The sequence below is a fragment of the Callorhinus ursinus genome, unplaced genomic scaffold, assembly GCF_003265705.2.
Source record: "Callorhinus ursinus isolate GAN/ISIS: 27379988/994484 unplaced genomic scaffold, GSC_fseal_2.0 scaffold8, whole genome shotgun sequence".
NCBI classification, from domain to species: Eukaryota; Metazoa; Chordata; class Mammalia; order Carnivora; family Otariidae; genus Callorhinus; species Callorhinus ursinus.
The window spans coordinates 61,419,476-61,439,273 of record NW_027397070.1 but is presented as its reverse complement, the minus strand read 5'-3'; the positions used below and the strand labels follow the sequence as shown (position 1 = coordinate 61,439,273).

Sequence of the window (19,798 nt, the reverse complement as noted above, 5' to 3'; positions counted from 1 at the left end):
CTGGTTTTCCTCCCTGTGATCTACAAGCATCATATTTCAAGCTTCCATATATGTGTGCATATGTATCTGGACTAATCTTTCTTTGGTCTCTCTGTGTATCCTTGCCTGCAATCTTATTTACTTTAGTTGGGTAATGATACCTAAAAGAACGAGTCATCTACTCATAGTTCTTTTAAAACTAGACTCCCTTTCAAATTAATTTTTTTCTAAAGTAAACTTTTCCCTGGAATATATTTTTAATCTTAAATATCTACTGTAATCAGCTGAGGTCACAAGTAACACTGAAGCTACTTTATTTTTTTATTATTTCTTTATCTTTTGGGGGGGAGGGGCAGAGGGAGAGAGAGAGAGAGAGAAAGAATCTTAAGCAGGCTCCACTCCTGGCATGGAGCCCCACATGGGGCTTGATCTCACGACCCTGAGATCATGACCTAAGCCGAAACTGAGAGTCGGATGCTTAACTGATTGAGTCATCCAGGTGCCCTGTAATACTGAAGCCACTGTATCAGGCTGTCTTTTGTTTTTGCAAATCCTGTCTTAACTCCTTAGAGTTCATTTTAACTTGAGAAGTAAATATAGAATTTTCATGTTGGGAATATAGTTAAGATATTTGGAAAAACCTTCACACTGCAAATAGCTAAGAATGTTCATTTAAGCTTTTTTTTAAAAAGGTACTTAGGAATTAATATGCCAAAATCTAAAAGAAAGCTGAAAATCTGAGACTAAAGGAATCCATAAGTCTTATTTGCTCTGAGGGTATTTGCTAAACCAGGGCAACTTGGTTAGATTTGATTAAGAACTTGGTGAATTTGCAGGACTGGAGGCATAGTTAGAAGTCAACCGTGGGCTTATTAAAATACGAGGCAAGCTAACAAAAGACTCTCTGCCTTTAATTCTGGGATTCCCAAAGGTGTGTGGTGTCAAGGACAAAAACTCACTCTACCTCTTTCAAAGATCTGTAAGGAAAGTTGCCTGGATGCCAGGTAAAACGGGAAGAAAACCTGTCCTTAGGAAATTATAACCACCAGTCATGGGCGGTGGTAGGAGCTGGTTCACATCACCTTGGTGGTCCAAAAACATTTCAAGGTGTAATTTTTTTAATATCTTATTTTTCTTTATGTATAATTCAAATACTATAAAATTCACCCTTTTAAAGTGTACAGTTCAAGTTCAGTGGTATTTCATACATTCACAAAGCTGTGCAACCATCATCGCTAATCCTAGAACATTTTTATTTACCCCAGAAAGAAACCCTGTACCCATTAGCAGTCACTCCTCATTTCTCCCTCTCCCCTCAGCCCCTGGCAATCACTAATGTACTTTCTGTTTCTATGGATTTGCTTATTCTGGGCATTTCATATGAACGAAATGATTCAATATGTGGTCACTTAGCATAATGTTTTCAAGGTCTATTTATGTTGTAACACAAATCAGTACTGCATTCCTTTTTTTTTTTTTTTAAGATTTTATTTATTTGACAGAGAGAGACAGCAAGAGAGGGAACACAAGCAGGGGGAGTGCGAGAGGGAGAAGCAGGCTTCCTGGCAAGCAGGGAGCCTGATGCGGGGCTCGATCCCAGGACCCTGGGATCATGACCTGAGCCGAAGGCAGAGCCTTAATGACTGAGCCACCCAGGCGCCCCTTCATTCCTTTTTAATGGCTGAATAAGATTCCCTTGTGTGGATATACCACATTTTGTTTTTCCATTTGTTAGTTGATGGACATTTGGGTCATATCCACTTTTTGGCTATTATAAATAATGACACCATGAACATTTGTGTACAAGTTTTTGTGTGGCTATATATTTTTCATTCTTGTAGGTGTAAGAGACCTAGGGAGTGGAGTTCTTGGGTCATATGGTAATTCTGTGGTTAAGTTTTTGAGGAACTGCTGAGCTATTTTTCATTCTCACCAGCAATCTGTGAGGGTTCCAGTTTGTCAACACTTGTTTTTGTCTATCTTTTTGATTATAGCCATCCTAAGTGTATGTGGGTTGGTATCTCATTGTGGTTTTGATTTGCATTTCCCTAATAACTGATGGTGTTAACACCTTTTCATGCGTTTATTGGCCATTTATCTGTCTGGAGAAATATCTATGCACATCATTTGCCCATTTTTAAATTAGATTCTATGTCAAGGTATGAATTTAAAATGATACCGTAAGGGGCGCCTGTGTGGCTCAGTTGGTTAAGCGTCTGACTCTTGATTTCGGCTCAGTTCTTTTTTTTTTAAGATTTTATTTATTTATTTGACAGAGACACAGTGAGAGAGGGAACACAAGGAGGAGGAGTGGGAGAGGGAGAAGCAGGCTTCCCGTGGAGCAGGGAGCCTGATGTGGGCCTCCATCCCAGGACCCTGGGACCATGACCTGAGCCAAAGGCAGACGCTTAACGACTGAGCCACCCAGGCGCCCCAAGATATATTTTTCTGTTAGTGTAATTCTAAATGTTAAACCAACTTACAAAGTTGTTTGTTGGCCCCATTATAGGACCTTTGGATTACCAAAAGAATGATTTGGAGGAAGTGAAATTTTTCTCACACTTTTTATGAGTGCCATATTTTCTAGGAAATTTTGCTTGGGCATTGATTTGGGTATACCTGGCAAGAAAGAAAATTGAGGGTGGAATTTTTCTTTTTTTTCCAGATTTAACATTGGGATTGTTCAGTTAGTGATTTTTGAGTATGTCATTTTAATAACTTATAAGGAGCCTACGTCATACAAATTATAAGATGAAAAATCTGTCTTCCTCTAAATATTTTTGCTTTGTATTCCTCATTCATCTTAGAAAGACAGATAATACGATTTATTTAGTGATACCTAATGGCATTAAGCACGATCATGTTAACTTGTTTTCTCTTCTACCAACAGATTAATATTAAAACTGGAAGTTTGGATCAATTGCTGAATATTGGAAATTGGATGTAATGGCAGCAGAATTTATAAAGAGTTGCTGTAGAGGATGTTTCTATGGTGGAACAGAAAAGCACAATTGTGAGTTTGGCTTCTTTTGACTTCAACAAACATGTATTGTCTTTTTTATTTGTGACATTTTTTAGTATAAAGATAATGAGATGTATTTCCTAACTCCATGGGGGAGACAGAAACATAAATATGAGGCACACTAGGTAAGCATTAAAGTACCCTGGAGCATGGTGGGAGAGAGAGAAATTCAACATTCAACCCCAGAGATACCCTGGGACATCACCACTGAGAGAATGGCATTTGGTATAGGAGTCTAGAATGGATTTCAGCAGCTGGATCGGAAGAAGTAAGGAAGAAAAGGTGAAAATTGGACCTGAGTATGATAGGTGGATGAAATTGTGCAGGCAAAGGCAGGGAGAGAAACGTGTTGGGTGTGTTTGGGGACAATATACTCTGGCAAATGTTTTCATTTGAATAAAGACAATTTCTAGTTTATGAACAGTGCATCAAAAAATGCCTTTTCACAAATGAAAGATTAATGGAGAAGAGACCCATTATTTCATCAAGACCCCATATTTATAAAGGACTCCTGGAGAGTTCCCTTGGAACTTTATTTTTCTCTGGCTTTTTCTTGTATTCCTTCATCTAGAGCACAACTTTCTAGTATATTTGAGTACGAAGGCTTCTTTTTGCATTAAAACATTTCATAAATTCCTACACAGTAGTTGTTGTACTTTCATTTCTAAAGTCAACAGACAATACTAATTGTACATAAAGGTGAACTCTGGGTGTCCCTTACCTCCCCATCCTAAGTCACCAGCTTAGGAATCACATAGCATTTGAAATAGGGATGAAATGGGTCAAAGAAGCTAGAACAGGGAGAGTTGCTATTATATTAGGGTGAAAATACATTTTATTTTGTGATAATCTAATATTACTTTGGCAATAGTATATTAATTTCTCAAATATTGCCTGGACAGAATTAAGCATTGATTCCAGAAGTGCTTGATAGGATCTACGAGTAGTAGTTTCTGTATCTGCAGTTTGATTACATAAGTACCAAAGCATGCTAACTTTAGGTTATTATATATAACTCTACGTTCATATTTGTGATTTCTGTTTTTTCTTCTTTTACACGCAGTTTCCAGGGAGAGAGACATTAAAGCAGTCTCCGAGAGTCAGATTACACCTGTCTGTGCCCCTCCTTTGACTGCTGTTTCAGTAAAGCCTCAGGTTGGCTGTACTGAGGATTACTTACTTTCCAAATTACCATCTAATGGCAAAGAAGTACCATTTGTGGTGCCCAAGTTTAAGCTATCATATGTTCAGCCCAGGGTACAAGGAACTCCTTCACATCTGGAGGGACTCGAAGGTAAACAAAGACATGGCAGGATTTAAGAATCAACACATAGCATTTAAATACTATTGTTTCTTTGATTTTGCTCTTTTATATCTTGAAAGATATAAAATTCTTTTATGTATAAATTTTTATTTTTTATGTTTTGCTTTTTCTGTAGAGGAACTTAATGTATAATATCTTTGAAAGGTCCCATTATGAAATCTGACCACAATCAACACATTTGTATATAGATGTGGCCTTTTAAAAAATTTTTTAAAATCAATTAATTAACATAGAGTGTATTATTGGTTTCAGAGGTAGAGTTTAGTGATCAGTTGTATACAACCCCCAGTGCTCATCACATCATGTGCTGTCTTTAATGCCCATCACCCAGTTACCCCATCCCCCCACCCATCTCCCCTCCAGCAACCCTCAGTTGGTTTCCCATGGTTAAGAGTCTCTTATGGTTCGTTTCCCTCTCTGATTTTGTCTTATTTTATTTTTCCCTCCCTTCCCCTATGTTCATCTGTTTTGTTTCTTAAATCCACATATGAGTAAAATCATGTATTTGTCTTTCTCTGACTGACTTATTTCGCTTAGCATAATACTCTCTAGTTCCATCTATGCCCTTGCAAATGGTAAGATTTCATTTTTTTTGACGACTGAGTAATATTCCAGTGTATATGTAACTTCCCAGTCTCAATAGCCACTTGAGTGAGATAGATTCATTGGGTAAATTTTGGCTGATGTTGTTAGAGGCCAGTGGAGTAATGATGATAAGAAGAAACAACATGTAATTCTTGTATTTTAAAAATAATTTGCTTTAGTCCATTGAAATACTGTCACAATGTTTTTCCCCCCCTCAAAATTTTTTATGAAAAATTTCAAACATACAGAGAAGTTGAAAGAATATAATGGTGAATACCCATATATCCACCACATAGAATCAATCATTAATATTTTACCATACTTAATCACATATCTGTTTATCCAGTCCTCTTTCTGAATTGGGGGTGGTGGAGAACACATTTCACAGTAAATTGCAGACATTAATACACTACCTTCTAAATACTTAAGCATATATGTAATTTACCAGAGTTCACTATCTGTTTACAGTTTTCTTCTTTTGACATAAACCTTATACACAAAGAACTGCCTCAGTTTTAAGTTTGTTTTTGTTGAGTTTGGACAAATGCATGTAACAGTGTAATCCAAAATCCTATCAAAATCTAGAATATTTTTCCAAATATGTTTTTCTGCCCCATCCTTTCTTCTCATTCTGGGATTCCAATTAGACATATGTTGGGCCTTATTATATTGTTTTATGGGCCTCTAAGACTTCTTTTGCTTGTTGTTGTTCAATGTTTTTCCCCCCCCCTTAAGATTGGATATTATTAATTTTCAAGGTCACTGTCTCTTTCCGCTGTCAGCTTCATATAGCTGTTAAGCCCATCCAGTGAATTTTTATTTTAGACATCGTGTTTTTCTGTTGTTGAATTTACATTTGGTTCTTTTTTGTAGATTCTGTTTCTTTGCTGTGATTTCGTTTTCTTTTTTGCATTATTGTAAGCCTATTTTCTTCTATGTCTTTGGGCTTTAGTATCTTTATCTGCTAATTCTAACATCTGAGGCTCTTAGGTTTGGATTCTGTGGTTTGTCTTTTTTTGGAGAGAATGGGTCACCTTTTCATGTCATTGTGCATGGAATAATTTTGGATTGTATTCTGGGTTTTGGATGTTGTGTCGTGGACACTTTAGAATCTGTTATATTACTCTGAGACGAGAGGGTTTTTTGTTTTTGTTTTTTTCCCCCTTTTCCTTTTTTCTTTCTTTTAACCAGGCAATGAACTTGGTTGGGCTATGCTGCAAATTCTGTCTTTGATGGCAGCTCTTATCTCAGCTTGGTTTTTATATCCTTAGTTGGAGTCTGCCTCGCACACGTGTGGCTCAGGGATCAGCCAGCTATTTGAGCAGACTTTATTCCCGGAATTCCGGGCTTTCTCCTTTCCAAGATTCCCACCCTACTTTCTAGCAGCTGTGGTTGCTCTGAACCCTGCCCTCTGGTTCTTTAGGCCAGAAAGAGTGTGGATTTTCCTTTGTCATTTTATCTGCTCTGTGCAGCGCCAACTTTGGCTTGTGCTCAGGCTAACAGTGGCCATTCCCTTTCTTCCAAGAGTCCGTGCTGTCCTGAATATGCCCGGCTTCTGCTCACCCTCCAGTCCCTTCAGGGTTTTTGTTCATTTTGTTTTTGGTCTACAGCCTACTGTTGTTATCTATAGGAGACTTGGGTTTGGTAGGAGTGATTGACTGACCTTCCTTCCTTCCCTCCCTCTCTCCCTCTCTCCCACTTCGCTCCCTTCCTTCCTTCTTCAAGGAAAGAGGAACCCTGTGCTTGGCCCACCACCTTGTTTTGCACGTCAGCAGTGTCTCTCAAAAACAATGTTTAAAAGCTCTTGGCTATGCTGTACCCTGATCAATGGTCTTTCTCTTTCTCTTGTACTTGTTAACAGGATTGGGATTAAACCACATAAACAGTTTTGCAGTCTGTTTTATTCATACCACACATTGTGAACATGTTTTCATACTCATTGCTTTTTAATGGCTCCATAGTATTAAATCTATAGATGTACCATAATTCATTTAACAAATTCTGTATTCTTAAACATTTAGGGTATCTTATGTATTATTTTCATAATCAGAAAATAAGAAATACCTCCCTGGCAATGTGTGGTAGTTCTTCTTTTGTCTGTTTTATTAGATCACTAGAACACAGATTGCTTTTTGATTTGAATGAATGAGGAAATTGGTTTACACTTAAATTATAGGCTCAAAGAGTATGTGGTAAAGCCATCTGATTTTGATCATATTGGAGAGAAAGATGACCTTATTAGAGTCAAGAAAGTGTTCTTGGTGTCTAATTCTAGAAGTCAGACAGGCGCATGCTGTTGGTGTATGTGCTTGTGAGTAGTGATGGGCTGACAAGGAAATTTTGAGAGGGAGATAGGGCAGACCACTGTCAGTAAGGACTGAAATTATGTGTCAGGTATTTGAAATGTGTTTTGTTTCATTGCTTACTTACTGATGGGTCTGGTTACAGCCATTGTTTACTGCTTTGTAATACACAGATTCTATCAATAACATCTTAATGAGCTTGCTTTATTACCTGTCTACCTATCCATTAAGAGAATGCATTTTGAATAACTACTGAAATTTTATTTTATTTTAAAGATTTTTTATTTATTTGAGAGAGAGAATGAGATAGAGAGAGCATGAAAGGGGGGGAAGGTCAGAGGGTCAGAGGGAGAAGCACACTCCCTGCTCAGCAGGGAGCCCGATGCGGGACTTGATCCCAGGACTCCAGGATCATGACCTGAGCCGAACGCAGTCGCTTAACCAACTGAGCCACCCAGGCGCCCACTGTTGAAATTTTAAATAGAGCTTTTGAGAGGTGTAATGTAAATGTTACTTTATGTTAGTTTTATAGCACTGTGATTCTATAAATTGAGAGAAATTCCTGTTGAATTTTAAAAATGATATCACTGTATATTGTTTGAGGGGAAAATTGGAATTCTGTAAAGGAAAAATGAAATCAGAATATTCTTTTTTAGGTATAGCCTATAAAGGTAGTGAGTCATCTTTGGTGCTCTAGTCCTGACGGTATTCTTGTTACCATAAACAGACTTGTGGCTGAATGATTTAAGGGTTAGCTTCTGAGGTGCACAGGCTCCTTACAAAGCTCCCTGGCATCATAACTCCCTCTTGGCACCGCTCTGCCTGTGTATTGTGCTTGGATTACACACATAGTTATTTGAACTGGGGTGAGGATAAGATCTCACCTCATAACCCCATATTTTATTTTTCTTTTCTGAACTCAGTGTGAAGCCACCTGTTTTATAGTTTAGCTTAATTCAGAAAGTATTGGTTTATACTGTGGGTTCTATTTTAAATGGATGAAAAGGATGAAAAGATGGCAATAATTTAAACACTTAAAAACTTTATTTTATGTCTATTATTTCCAGTGTAATTCTTAACTTTGAAAGGAATTTGATCTATTGTTTTACCCTTTTTAAATTGGAAATACACACATGTAGAAAAAAGGAGCAAAACAGAAATACGTAGCTCTGTGATTTATTACAAAGCAAAACACGTGTATGGTTGCTGCTCAAGTAAACAAATACGTATCGCCAGCAATACAGAGAAGCCCCCATCTTCCCTCTTTTCCGTCACTCCAGAGTAATCAGCGTCCCAACTGAGACAATTGCTGCTTCTTTGCTATTCTTCCTTTTTACCACCTAAGCACATATCCCTACATGTCGTGGTTTAGTTTTTTCCGTGTTCTGACCTTTATGTAAATGAAATGACATAGTCAGCATATAGTCTTTTGTTTATGGGTTCTTTCATTCAACATTATTTTTGTGAGATTCATTCAAATTGTCAGTAGCTTCAGTTAGTTTCAATATCTGTACACAATATTTATTGTATTTATTAAAAATAGATTTATTTTTATTCCAAATGGCATGGGATACAGTCGTGTTTCTGTATAGCATACAAAAGTTGTTTTTATGTAGTAAGTGTATACTACAGATCCATTTTACTATTGATGGACGTTGAGTCTTCTTCCGATTTGGGGCCGTGCTGGATAATGATGCTTAAGCACATTCTTGTACAAGTCTCGAGGTGCACACGTGTGCACATTGCAGTTGTGTATGTGTCCCAGAATGGCGTTGTCATGTCACAGGGTATACATATCTCAGCCTTCATAGAGTTTGGCAAACTGTTTTCTGCAGTGATTGCCTTAGTTTATATGCCCGCCAGCAGAGTTTGGTAGCTCACATCGCACTACTCTTGCCAACACTGGGCTTTTGTCAGGCTTTTTGATTTTAACCATTCTGCTGAGTCTGGAGTGGAATCTCCTTGGAGTTTTTAATTTGCATTTGCCTCATGACTAATGAAATTGAGCACCCACTCATATTTTTTGGCTATTGGGATAGCCTCTCTTCTGAAGTGCCTGCTTGAGTCTTATAGCCAGTTTATATTTGGGCCTGCCTGTCTTTTTCTTACTGGTTTGTGGGAATTCCTTATATGGTCTGGCTGTGAGCCCTTTGTTTGTTCTCTTTCCTGCACGTGTCTTCTCCCACTCCATGGGTTACCTTTGCACCCTCTTCAATAGTCTAGAAAAATGGAATATTTCAATTTTAATGTAGTTCGTTGTGTTAAAATATTTTATGATAAATGTTGTGTTCCATTTAAGAAGTTCTTCCCTGCTCTAAGGCCGTGAAAATTGTCTTATAAATTTACTTAAATATACAAGTTTTATTGGTTTGCCTTTAACATTTAATTTAGACCCACAATCCACTTGAAATTAATATTTTATGAATTTTTTTAGTTGGGATGAAGGTTTTTTCCTATATATCGATATCCAATTCTTAGCACTTTTTAATGAAGACTGTTCTTTCTGCACCACTTTTCAGTGCCACACTGATTTTAAATCTAATGTCCACAAAATAATTGGTGTCTCTTTCTGTTCTGCTCAATCTTATTTTATTGTGCCAGTGTTCTGTTCTTAATACCCAGTAGCACAGATCTTTTAATCTTGTTTTTCTCCTTAAAGATTTTGTTCGGTTATCTAGGTCCTTGGTGTTTCCATATAAGTATTTTCTAATCACCTTTTTGTTGATTTCTGACTTTATTGCTTTGTGGTTAGAGAACATTACTCCGTGATTTCAGTCCTTTCAAAGTTATTGAGAATTGCTCTGTGTATCTCAGCATGCGGGCCATTTTTATAAATGTTCTGCATCTTCATCAAAAAATGATAATCTTTTTACTTAAAAGTTGTTCTTTGTGTAAGTAGAAAAATGAAAGGAAACTCAGATCACAAAATACAGAATTGTTTATGGGACAAAAAAAAAAATGCTAAAAATTTACCAGACTGTCTTGAGAGCAGGGTTCATGGTTGATCCCTGGCAGAAGATTCCATGCAGAGCTCAATAAATGTGTGCTTTTTTTTTTTTTATTTCAAACACATGTGATTTGGTATCACTTGAGACAAAATTTTTTTCCTCTGCCTTGGATGCACCAGCTGTTAGCTAATAACTCCAAGAAAAGGGTGTTATAAAACTTTAGAAACACTTACTTTCAGGATCTGCCAGAGCATCTTTTGGAGATCGAAAGGTAGAACTTTCCAGTTCATCCCAGCATGGATCCGGCTATGATATATACAACCCATGCTATAGGTATCAGCACATTTCACCCGATTTGAGCCGGCGCCTTCCTCCTCATTCAGAAGCAGTGAGACTGTATGGATCAGGTATGAAAATTTTTTTGTGTTTTCTCTTTGTGTTTCTCTTTAACAAATGTAGAAATTAAGTTAAATCTAAGACCCTGGAAGAGATGATGATTCTTATCAAAAACAAAAAAAATAAGAGAAAAGCAGGCTTCAGAAGTGATATGATAAACGTGATGTCTCTGTGGTATTCTATCTAATGGAAAAATTGAAGGATTAATTAATTATGTGTATTGGTAGTTCCAAATTCCATTTTATTTGTCCTTCTTTGAAAAGTTTCATTTTTTGTATATCATCTATCCATTCAGAAATTCTATAACAGATATTTATTAGCTTTTTTTTTTTTAAAGATTTTATTTATTTGACAGAGAGAGATAGCAAGAGCAGGAACACAAGCAGGGGGAGTGGGAGAGGGAGAAGCAGGCTTCCTGCAAGGCAGGGAGCCCGATGCGGGGCTCGATCGCAGGACCCTGGGATCATCACCTGAGCCGAAGGCAGACCTTTAATGACTGAGCCACCCAGGTGCCCCTATTTTTAGCTTTTTTCTTTCCTGCTCTAGTCAGTGAAAATTATAAATTTACAAACTCATGAGATTATAAATGTAAACAAAGAAAACAGAAAATGCCTACATAGTCATAGAAGTTTCTTAGTTTAATATTTGAGGACTGTATCAATTTTAGACTGTCATGTACATATCTGAATCACAAAATTCTGTGTTTTAGGTTTTTAATGTATATAGCTATCTCAACAACTGAATTCAGGGTGAGGTGCTGAAAACAAGGCAGAAGTATTTATTTAAATATTTATTTCAGCACTGTGTTAGAATACACAGTTAATATACCGAGTTCCATTCTTTAAGAATCTTCTAGTTTCTCTCTCTCTCTCTGTCAAATAAATAAAATCTTTAAGAAAAAAGAATCTTCTAGTTTAGGAGGGAAACTAGAAATATAAACTAGAAATATGGAATTCAGTATTTTTTTTTTAATGTAGTAAATGCTCATTATGTAGATGAATTGCATTTAGCGCAGAAGACCTGCCTTCTCTTATTAGAGTATTCCTATGGAATGGAGAAATGTAAGCAGAAAGAAAGAATTTTTCCTGCTTGATATTTGATGTGGTTGTGAAAATGTGTTGTTTGATTTATGTTGGTTTCTGTTTAGAACAAAAGTAAAATAATTGAAAAAAAATTTAAACTTTAGTAGACTTTATCTCTTAAGTAGTTTGCATTAATATTCATGATGCACTCCTGTAGAGATTTAGTTCATGGTGATTAAGTAAAATTCCAATGTTTCTTCTTTAATATAAAGAAATTTTTCCATGTCCCTTTATAGTTTGTGATTTAAGGACCAGCAAACTTCCCAGTTCCCCTGGACTAAGCAAGTCTATGTTTGATCTTACAAGTTCATCTCAGCGGTTCATGCAGGTGAATTATTGATATAAATTTAATTGTATACAATAATTTATTTTTCAAGCTAAAAATTGAGGAATGTGTGAATTACATTAGAAGCAACATGTGTAGATCTTTTGTAGATAAATCTGTGGTAATAGCTGAAGAAAAAACACTTAGCATTTCCCATGTGCATTTTTTCACTCAGCTGAATACTAAAAGGCAGCCTTTTTTTAAAACGAATCTTACATCTCTCAGTTGGTAGGTACTCAGGCAATCTTGAAGGCAGTTGGAATTTAAAATGGTGTATTTAGAAGTGCTTATTGATTTAACCTTCCTTGTTGAAGATAGCTACCTACTTAGTAAAAATTAGTATTTCTATTGAGATACAGGATTTTAATTATTCATTAATATTAACACAGCATCCTCTTTTTTTTTTAAGATTTTATTTATTTATTTGAGAGAGAGAATGAGAGAGAGAGAGAGAGAGCACACATGAGAGAGGGGAGGGTCAGAGGGAGAAGCAGACTCCCTGCCAAGCAGGGAACCCGATGCGGGACTCGGTCCCGGGACTCCAGGATCATGACCTGAGCCGAAGGTAGTCGCTTAACCAACTGAGCCACCCAGGTGCCCCCTCCTATTTTTGAAATAGAATAATTTTTTGATGTTTAAAAAGTTTCTTTTAAAAGTATAAATAAATTGTGATTATTATTAAAAATTAGAAAATAGAGTTAAGCAAAGTAAAAAGACAGATCACCTATATTCCTGTAACAGGCTAAAAGCACCATGAAAATACTGTTATATATACTTGCCAGCTTTTTTCCATGTGAGTGTATGTGCATGTATTTTATTAAAATGGAAATGTATTCTAAATAATCGTTTGTAATCCTCAGTCGAGTTAATTATTTGCAGAATTACTTCTTTATAGCACCAGCTCTTGAACGTGTCTCAGAATAGGTTGGAGAGCTTGTTAGAATACAGGCTGCCCAGTCTCACCCCCAGAGCTTTTGATTCAGTAGCTCTGCACAGGGGGCTTCAATTTGTATTACCAACAAGTTCCCCGCTGATGTTGATCTTGCTGGTTCAGAGGGACCACACTTTGATGACTGCTACTTAACAGGTTTTTAGGTAACAGGACACTTCCAAATGTATTCTTACTTTTATGGGTACTTTCAAGTAGGAAACGTAAGCAGTAACCTCTTTTTCCTTATTATAAAACCAAACCCCAAACAACAAAGGCTTTCCCCATATGTGATTGAGTAAGCTATTGAAGATTTTCCTGATAACACACACAGAAAGCTTTTCTCCTCCTTTAGTGTCTAAAAGAGGGACATTCTGACCAGTAACACTTTCAACATGGTTAGCATGCAGTTTGATAGTAGGGTGGGTGTTGGGGCATAAGTTTCAGAATCTTTAAAGTTTGTTGTGTGATATCAGACTTAAGAACAGTTTTTCTCTCTAGAGACATGATTCATGGTCCAGCATGCCTAGCACTTCTTCTTCAAGGAAAAATTCCCAGGGCAGTAACAGAAGCCTGGGTAAGGAATAAGTATCTTCTTTTTATATTCTTTTTTTTTTAAATGTATTATTTCTACCTAATAGTAATTTGAGCAAATATATGGTAAAGTAAAAAAGAAAACCTCTAGGTGGTTATATATCTATTATCTGCATATGAATACTCAGACCAGGTGGCCCATTTTTTAGTGTTCAGGCATGAATGCATCTTTAAAAAAAACACAAAACAGTTAAATGCCTTTTGTTTGTTTTGAAGTATTCTAGTAAGGAACTTCCAGAAGCATCCATGATTAAAGCCATATCACTGTTATTTGGGAAAGTTTATCTTAGTGTTTTTTTTTTTTTTTAAGATTTTATTTATTTATTTGAGAGGGAGAGAATGAGAGAGAGAGAGCACATGAGACGGGGGAGGGTCAGAGGGAGAAGCAGACTCCCTGCTGAGCAGGGAGCCCGATGTGGGACTCAATCCCGGGACTCCAGGATCATGACCTGAGCCGAAGGCAGTTGCTTAACCAACTGAGCCACCCAGGCGCCCAAGTTTATCTTAGTTTTAACTTAAGTCTCTCAGACTGTATTTGAGTTAAGTTTTCAAGCTATGTACTTTTTATAGGAGGTCTTCCCCTAGCACTCCAATAATAACATTGAAGTGTGATTTTTGTCTTATTAAAGTGGCAACTTAAAAAAATAATAATAATGGTATTTTTCAGTTGTACTCTTAAAATTGGATTGTATCAAAGTGTAATTGGATTAGAAGGATTGCATAGCCTTTCAAATGTCCTTGTCCTTTTACAATTTAGATACAATTACTCTGTCAGGAGATGAAAGAGATTTTGGGAGATTGAATGTGAAAGTGGTTTATAATTCTTCAGTAGAGCAGATCTGGATCACAGTTTTGCAGGTAAGTTAATTTAGTTAATATCAACTTTTCTTAGAAAATTGAATTTTCATTATAAACATCTGTTACTCTCTCTGTGGAACAGGACAGTACCTTCTTTAGAATTTAGGATTCTGTGGTATTTTGCAGAAAACAAATATTTTAAAAAGACTCTAAAGAAAATAAATCTGTAGGTCTGATGGAATTGTGGTTTTAACCTCAAGAAGGAAATTGATTTATGATGTCTGGAACATCAAATGTCAAATTATTTTAATGTAGATGAAACAAAAGATCTCTGTACAGTAATGTTTACTTTTATAGTTTTTATTTAAGTCATTAACTCAAGAAATACATAAAATATTTGTATTGTCAGGGTCCTTTGTAAAATTCAACTGTATTTTTAATTTTTTTAGTGCAGAGATTTAAGTTGGCCTTCTAGTTGTGGAGACACTCCTACTATTTCAATAAAAGGAACACTAACATTGCCCAAACCCGTGCATTTCAAATCTTCAGCAAAGGAGGGCTCTAATGTAAGTGACTTTTTGTGTTTGAATTTCTTTTTGTGTGTTTTTTTTTTCATATTTGTCACTTTAAACTATGAAGAATTGGAATGAGAAAGTGTTTTATTTTGGGGAAATTGCAAATTACATATTCCTTGCTTTTTAAACACAATTTTGTGCCTCAAAAATACTTGATATTTCATTGTCCAATATTAAGATGCATTTTTTTTTAAATGTGAAGACTTCTCTTTTCTTTTTTCTTTTTTTAAAGATTTTATTTATTTGAGAGAGAGAATGAGAGAGAGAGAGAGAGCGGATGAGAGGGGGGAAGGTCAGAGGGAGAAGCAGACTCCCTGCTGAGCAGGGAGCCCGATGCGGGACTCGATCCTGGGACTCCAGGATCATGACCTCAGCCGAAGGCAGTGGCTTACCCAATTGAGCCACCCAGGCGCCCTATTAAGATGCATTTAAAAAGAAAATCTTAATCACTGAAGTATATACAAAATGAACAATATGTAAGGAGACTACTTTTCCTGTATGAAAGGAAAATAAATATCTATATATTTTTAAAAAAATATTTTATTTATTTATTCATGAGAGACAGAGAGAGAGAGAGAGAGAGGCAGAGGGAGAAGCAGGCTTCCCAAGGAGCAGGGAGCCCGATGAGGGACTCGATCCCAGGACCCTGGGATCATGACCTGAGCCGAAGGCAGACACTTAACCATCTGAGCCGCCCAGGCGCCCTAAATGTCTATATTTTCATCTTCTTTCCTCCTAGCTCACTTTGATTTTGAAGAGTAATTGCATGATTGTAATAAATCTAAGTATTCCCAATTATTATAATTGGAAGACTTGTTTGGTTTTACAGATTTTAGATTTCACATTAGTTTAAATATATCTTCATTTTTGTCTTCTCATATATGTCAAAAGGCTAGTGTTTTTCCATGCAAATGAAAGGTATTTTCTGTAAGGACATATGATTTAAAAATAAGGTAATTCAAATAACTAATAACCATGAAAAAATTTACTCTTCACTAGTAATTATAGAAATAAAAATTTAAGTTACATATTGCTCTCTCTTTTCTTTCTTTGCTTACTAAAATTAGGAAAAAATTTGTAGGGTACTCTAGAACAGAGAACTTTCTGGAAATTATTTTTACAAAACACATCAAAGCCTTAAAATATTTATATGCCTTTACATAGTAATTCTACTTAGAATGTGTTCCATGGAAATAATTTAAAATGCAAATAAAAAATATATAAAGTATTCTTGGCAATTTTGTTCATAGGGGAATAACTGGAAACTAAATAGTTTAGATGGGTGGCTTAGAACAACAGAATTTTCTCGCTCACAGTTTTGGAGAAAGTCCGAAATCAAGGTGTCACCAGAGAGGGAGAATCTGTTCCATGCTGCTAACCTAGCTTCTGGTAATGGTCAGCAATCTTTGGCATTCCTTGACTTCATTCTGTGCTTCCATCTTCACATGCCATTTTCCATCTTTCGCTGTGTCTTCACTCCACTGTGACATCACCTTAACTTCACCAATTATATCTTCAAGGACCCTATTTCCAAATAAGGTCACTTTCTGAGTTACTGGACATCAGGGCTTCAGCATATCTTTTTTGGGGCCAAATTTAAACCATAGCACCATGCAATCGAATACTTAGGCAGCTATAAAAAATAATGTTTAGGGAGAGTTTTTAAGGACATGAAAAATGTTCTTAGTAAGTGAAAAGGCAGTAATCAAAATTGATGAACCTGTCTTAGTATCTCACTTTATGAAAATATACATTATAGAAAGTCAAGATGGAAATAAGTCTTAACTCTGGTTATAATGCTGACAGTCAAAATGAGTCCTTCCTGAATTAAACAGGAAGGATTTTACTTTTTGATTTTCAAATAAAACTAAGTTAACTTAGGAAAAGTTGGGAAAATTTGTTCTCATATTAAAACTTGCATGGAATCTTACTTTTAAAATTTGTTATTATTTATCAACTTGTTTACCCCTATTGAAGCAAAATGTGAAGTAGACCAGCACACTTGGATTAGGTGTAAGCTCATTGCATCTCAGTTTAAAAACATTTTATGTATACTAAATTGTTGGTGTGATCCTGTGGCTCAAGACTCTGAGAGAAAAAGATAGCTTTGGTGGTTGGGAGGCTCTCAGAAACACAATTCTGACTATACAGATGTAAGCAATTACAATAAAAGTGAAAATGTGGGCACAGTATCTAAAATATTGATGTTAGTTGCCCAGATAATCTTGTTTTTTCAAAAGGCAAAAGAAAGCTCCTTTTCAAAAGAATGCAGTAAACATGGGAAGAAGGAAGTGTAGAGCAAAATCAGTCTAATGTCAAGAAGATGTTAGCCCATGGTAAGCCAAGGCTTTTAAAATATTAGGGTAATGAAAGGAACATTTGAAAATACTCTGAGCACAGAAAACCCTGACTTGCTTGCCTGGGGTAGATGCTTATGAGAGAAGGTAGCGCTTTTCAAGACTGATTTCTAGATTGGAAAGAGTGAAGCAAACATCACCGAAGAAGAAATCAAAGCCCAAGGTAGGTGGGAAGAACATTAGACAAACAATGGAAGTAATTCAAGTCTCCTAATGTGAGCAGTTAGATTTGGGGTACTTACTGAGAGAGCACACATGAGATTCTTAAACCACTTATTAACTGTTGAAAAATTGTGATGAATAGCAGGAAAGAGACCCCAGAACCAAAGATGGAAAACAACCCAATTTTCAAAAAGGAGAAAAGCTATGTTCTGTTTAACTTGGTGTTGATATTGACCTGAATTCCTTAGTAATTAAAAGGATGATTTGTGAAATTAAGGATAAATTCTGGAAAAACAATTCATGGTCATTGTCATTTTAAGTTACATTGAAAAATATTTTTTTTGTTGTAAAAAAATTCAATTTTCCTTACCTAGATCATAAAATGTTACTTTCAGTTCTTTTGTATCGGCATATCTTTTTTTCAGTCCTTCTATTTATATATTTTTTATTATTTTCTTGTGTTTTTTTTAGACTATTGAATTTATGGAAACTTTTGTATTTGCTATTAAACTCCAAAGCCTACAAACTGTAAGGCTTGTATTTAAGATTCAAACCCAGACTCCCAGGAAGAAAACCATCGGAGAATGCTCACTCTCACTCAGAACTCTCAGCACACAGGAAATGGATTACTCTTTGGATATAATGCCACCTTCAAAAATTTCTGTAAGTGATAGAACTATTTTGTGGGTGAGTTTTGGTTGGAGTGTAATTTGAACACCCTAGAATAGAGGATCAGGAAGGCTTTCAAGAAGCAAAAATAATAATAATGTCATTGTTAAATAATACTTTTTAAATAATTGATAAAAGGTTAACAGAGACCCTTTGCTTTCTCTATTGCAAAATAACCTTAGGCTTACCTTCTCGTAGTACATTTTATTTTTTTTTTAAAGATTTTATTTATTTATTTATTTGACAGAGAGAGAGAGAGAGAGACAGCGAGAGAGGGAACACAAGCAGGAGTGGGAGTGGGAGAGGGAGAAGCAGGCTTCCCGCAGAGCAGGTAGCCGGATGTGGGGCTTGATCCCAGGACTCTGGGATCATGACCTGAGCCGAAGGCAGATGCTTATTGACTGAGCCACCCAGGCGCCCTCCTAGTACATTTTATTTAAATGTTTCATACTTGAGGGAAAATAATCCTGAAGTTAGTTAGCTGATAACTTAGGAATAGCAAGAAAGAATCATAAACTCCAAACTCAGGGATTGCCTTAAAATAGATTAGGAAGGTGCATGAGTAAGCTAAGTATCTGTCCATAAATTGGGTAAAATGGAGGTTCTTACAGCTGGGGTGTTGTTTGTTTGTTCATTTTGGTAAAGAACTTGATTATCTGTACTGCTTACTGATTTTTGAGACCTGATTTTAATTCTCTCAACTAGCCAGCTGAACACTGTCTTTAAATTGTTTAGAAATCCCTAATAATTTAATTCTATAGTTTTGTGTCAGGGTAACAGTTATAGAAATCAGTCATAAGCTTCTATAAGGTCAAATCTATATGTGATTTTAAGTTTATGTGGGATTTATATTTTACCTGCCTTCAAAAATATTTAATGTAACTTTAAGTGAATCACCTGGGGAGCTTTACATGCCCACACCTAAACCAATTAAATCAGAATTTTATGGGGGTAGGGGGTGAGGAGAGCTGGGGTAGACCAGAAGCACTGTGGTTTTCAGAAGCTTTCCGGGTGATTCTACGGTGCAGCCTGGCTTGAGAACCACTGAATTAAAGGGGAATTAAATTAGAAATTAAAAAATAAAAACCAAAAGATTTCTCTAATTGATCAAGAAGTGACATTTTTAATAGTTATTTCTTGTATATTATTTTCTGTCTCCATCTCCAGTGTGTTCTCTGTACAGCATTTATTACAACTTCGAATTCAGTTACTTGTTTTAAACAAAACTAGACTCAAGCTTCCATCTGTTTTCATATTTTACTGTGCTTAGTAAGGGCCTGTTATATTCTTGGCATTGAGTATTGGTACATAGGTAGGTATGAAAGAATAAATGAATGAAAGCATGCTATATTAGATTATTTTTATATTCTGTTTAAATATAGCAAATTTGTTTTGTAACTGTGACAGGAGTTTGTCACCTGCATCTTTGAAATTAGCTTGGTAGACAGTAATCTGCAACCGTATTTTACAGAAGGCACAAATGTACTATTCAAGTGGATAATTCATATATTAAAACTTTAAGGACTAGTAGAGTATATCAAAAGATAACTTAGCAAAGCCATTTTCTGGGGAATTGAGATATTAAAATCTTATCTGCCTTGGAGAATCTGAATAAATGATCATGGCTAAGTTTCCACCAAATTATTTCATCTGTTAGAGGTCTTACAAACATTCGTGTATCGGGGCGCCTGGGTGGCTCAGATGGTTAAGCATCTGCCTTCGGCTCGGGTCATGATCCCAGGGTCCTGGGA

At 36.1% G+C, this 19,798-nt stretch overlaps 1 protein-coding gene across 3 annotated transcripts in view; it reads left to right on the top strand.

Moving 5' to 3' along the window:
• The window catches only part of TC2N (tandem C2 domains, nuclear), a 56,766-nt gene that overhangs the window by 23,748 nt on the left and 13,220 nt on the right, over positions 1 to 19,798 (top strand). For all 3 annotated transcript variants that reach the window (XM_073895793.1, XM_025869460.2, XM_073895792.1), the window contains exons 2-9: positions 2,870 to 2,992; positions 4,065 to 4,295; positions 10,401 to 10,568; positions 11,876 to 11,967; positions 13,394 to 13,469; positions 14,244 to 14,344; positions 14,734 to 14,850; positions 17,850 to 18,041. In XM_073895793.1, the coding sequence (XP_073751894.1) occupies positions 2,926 to 2,992; positions 4,065 to 4,295; positions 10,401 to 10,568; positions 11,876 to 11,967; positions 13,394 to 13,469; positions 14,244 to 14,344; positions 14,734 to 14,850; positions 17,850 to 18,041 (1,044 nt within the window). In that variant the 5' untranslated portion in view covers positions 2,870 to 2,925. The remainder of the gene's footprint in view (positions 1 to 2,869; positions 2,993 to 4,064; positions 4,296 to 10,400; positions 10,569 to 11,875; positions 11,968 to 13,393; positions 13,470 to 14,243; positions 14,345 to 14,733; positions 14,851 to 17,849; positions 18,042 to 19,798) is intronic.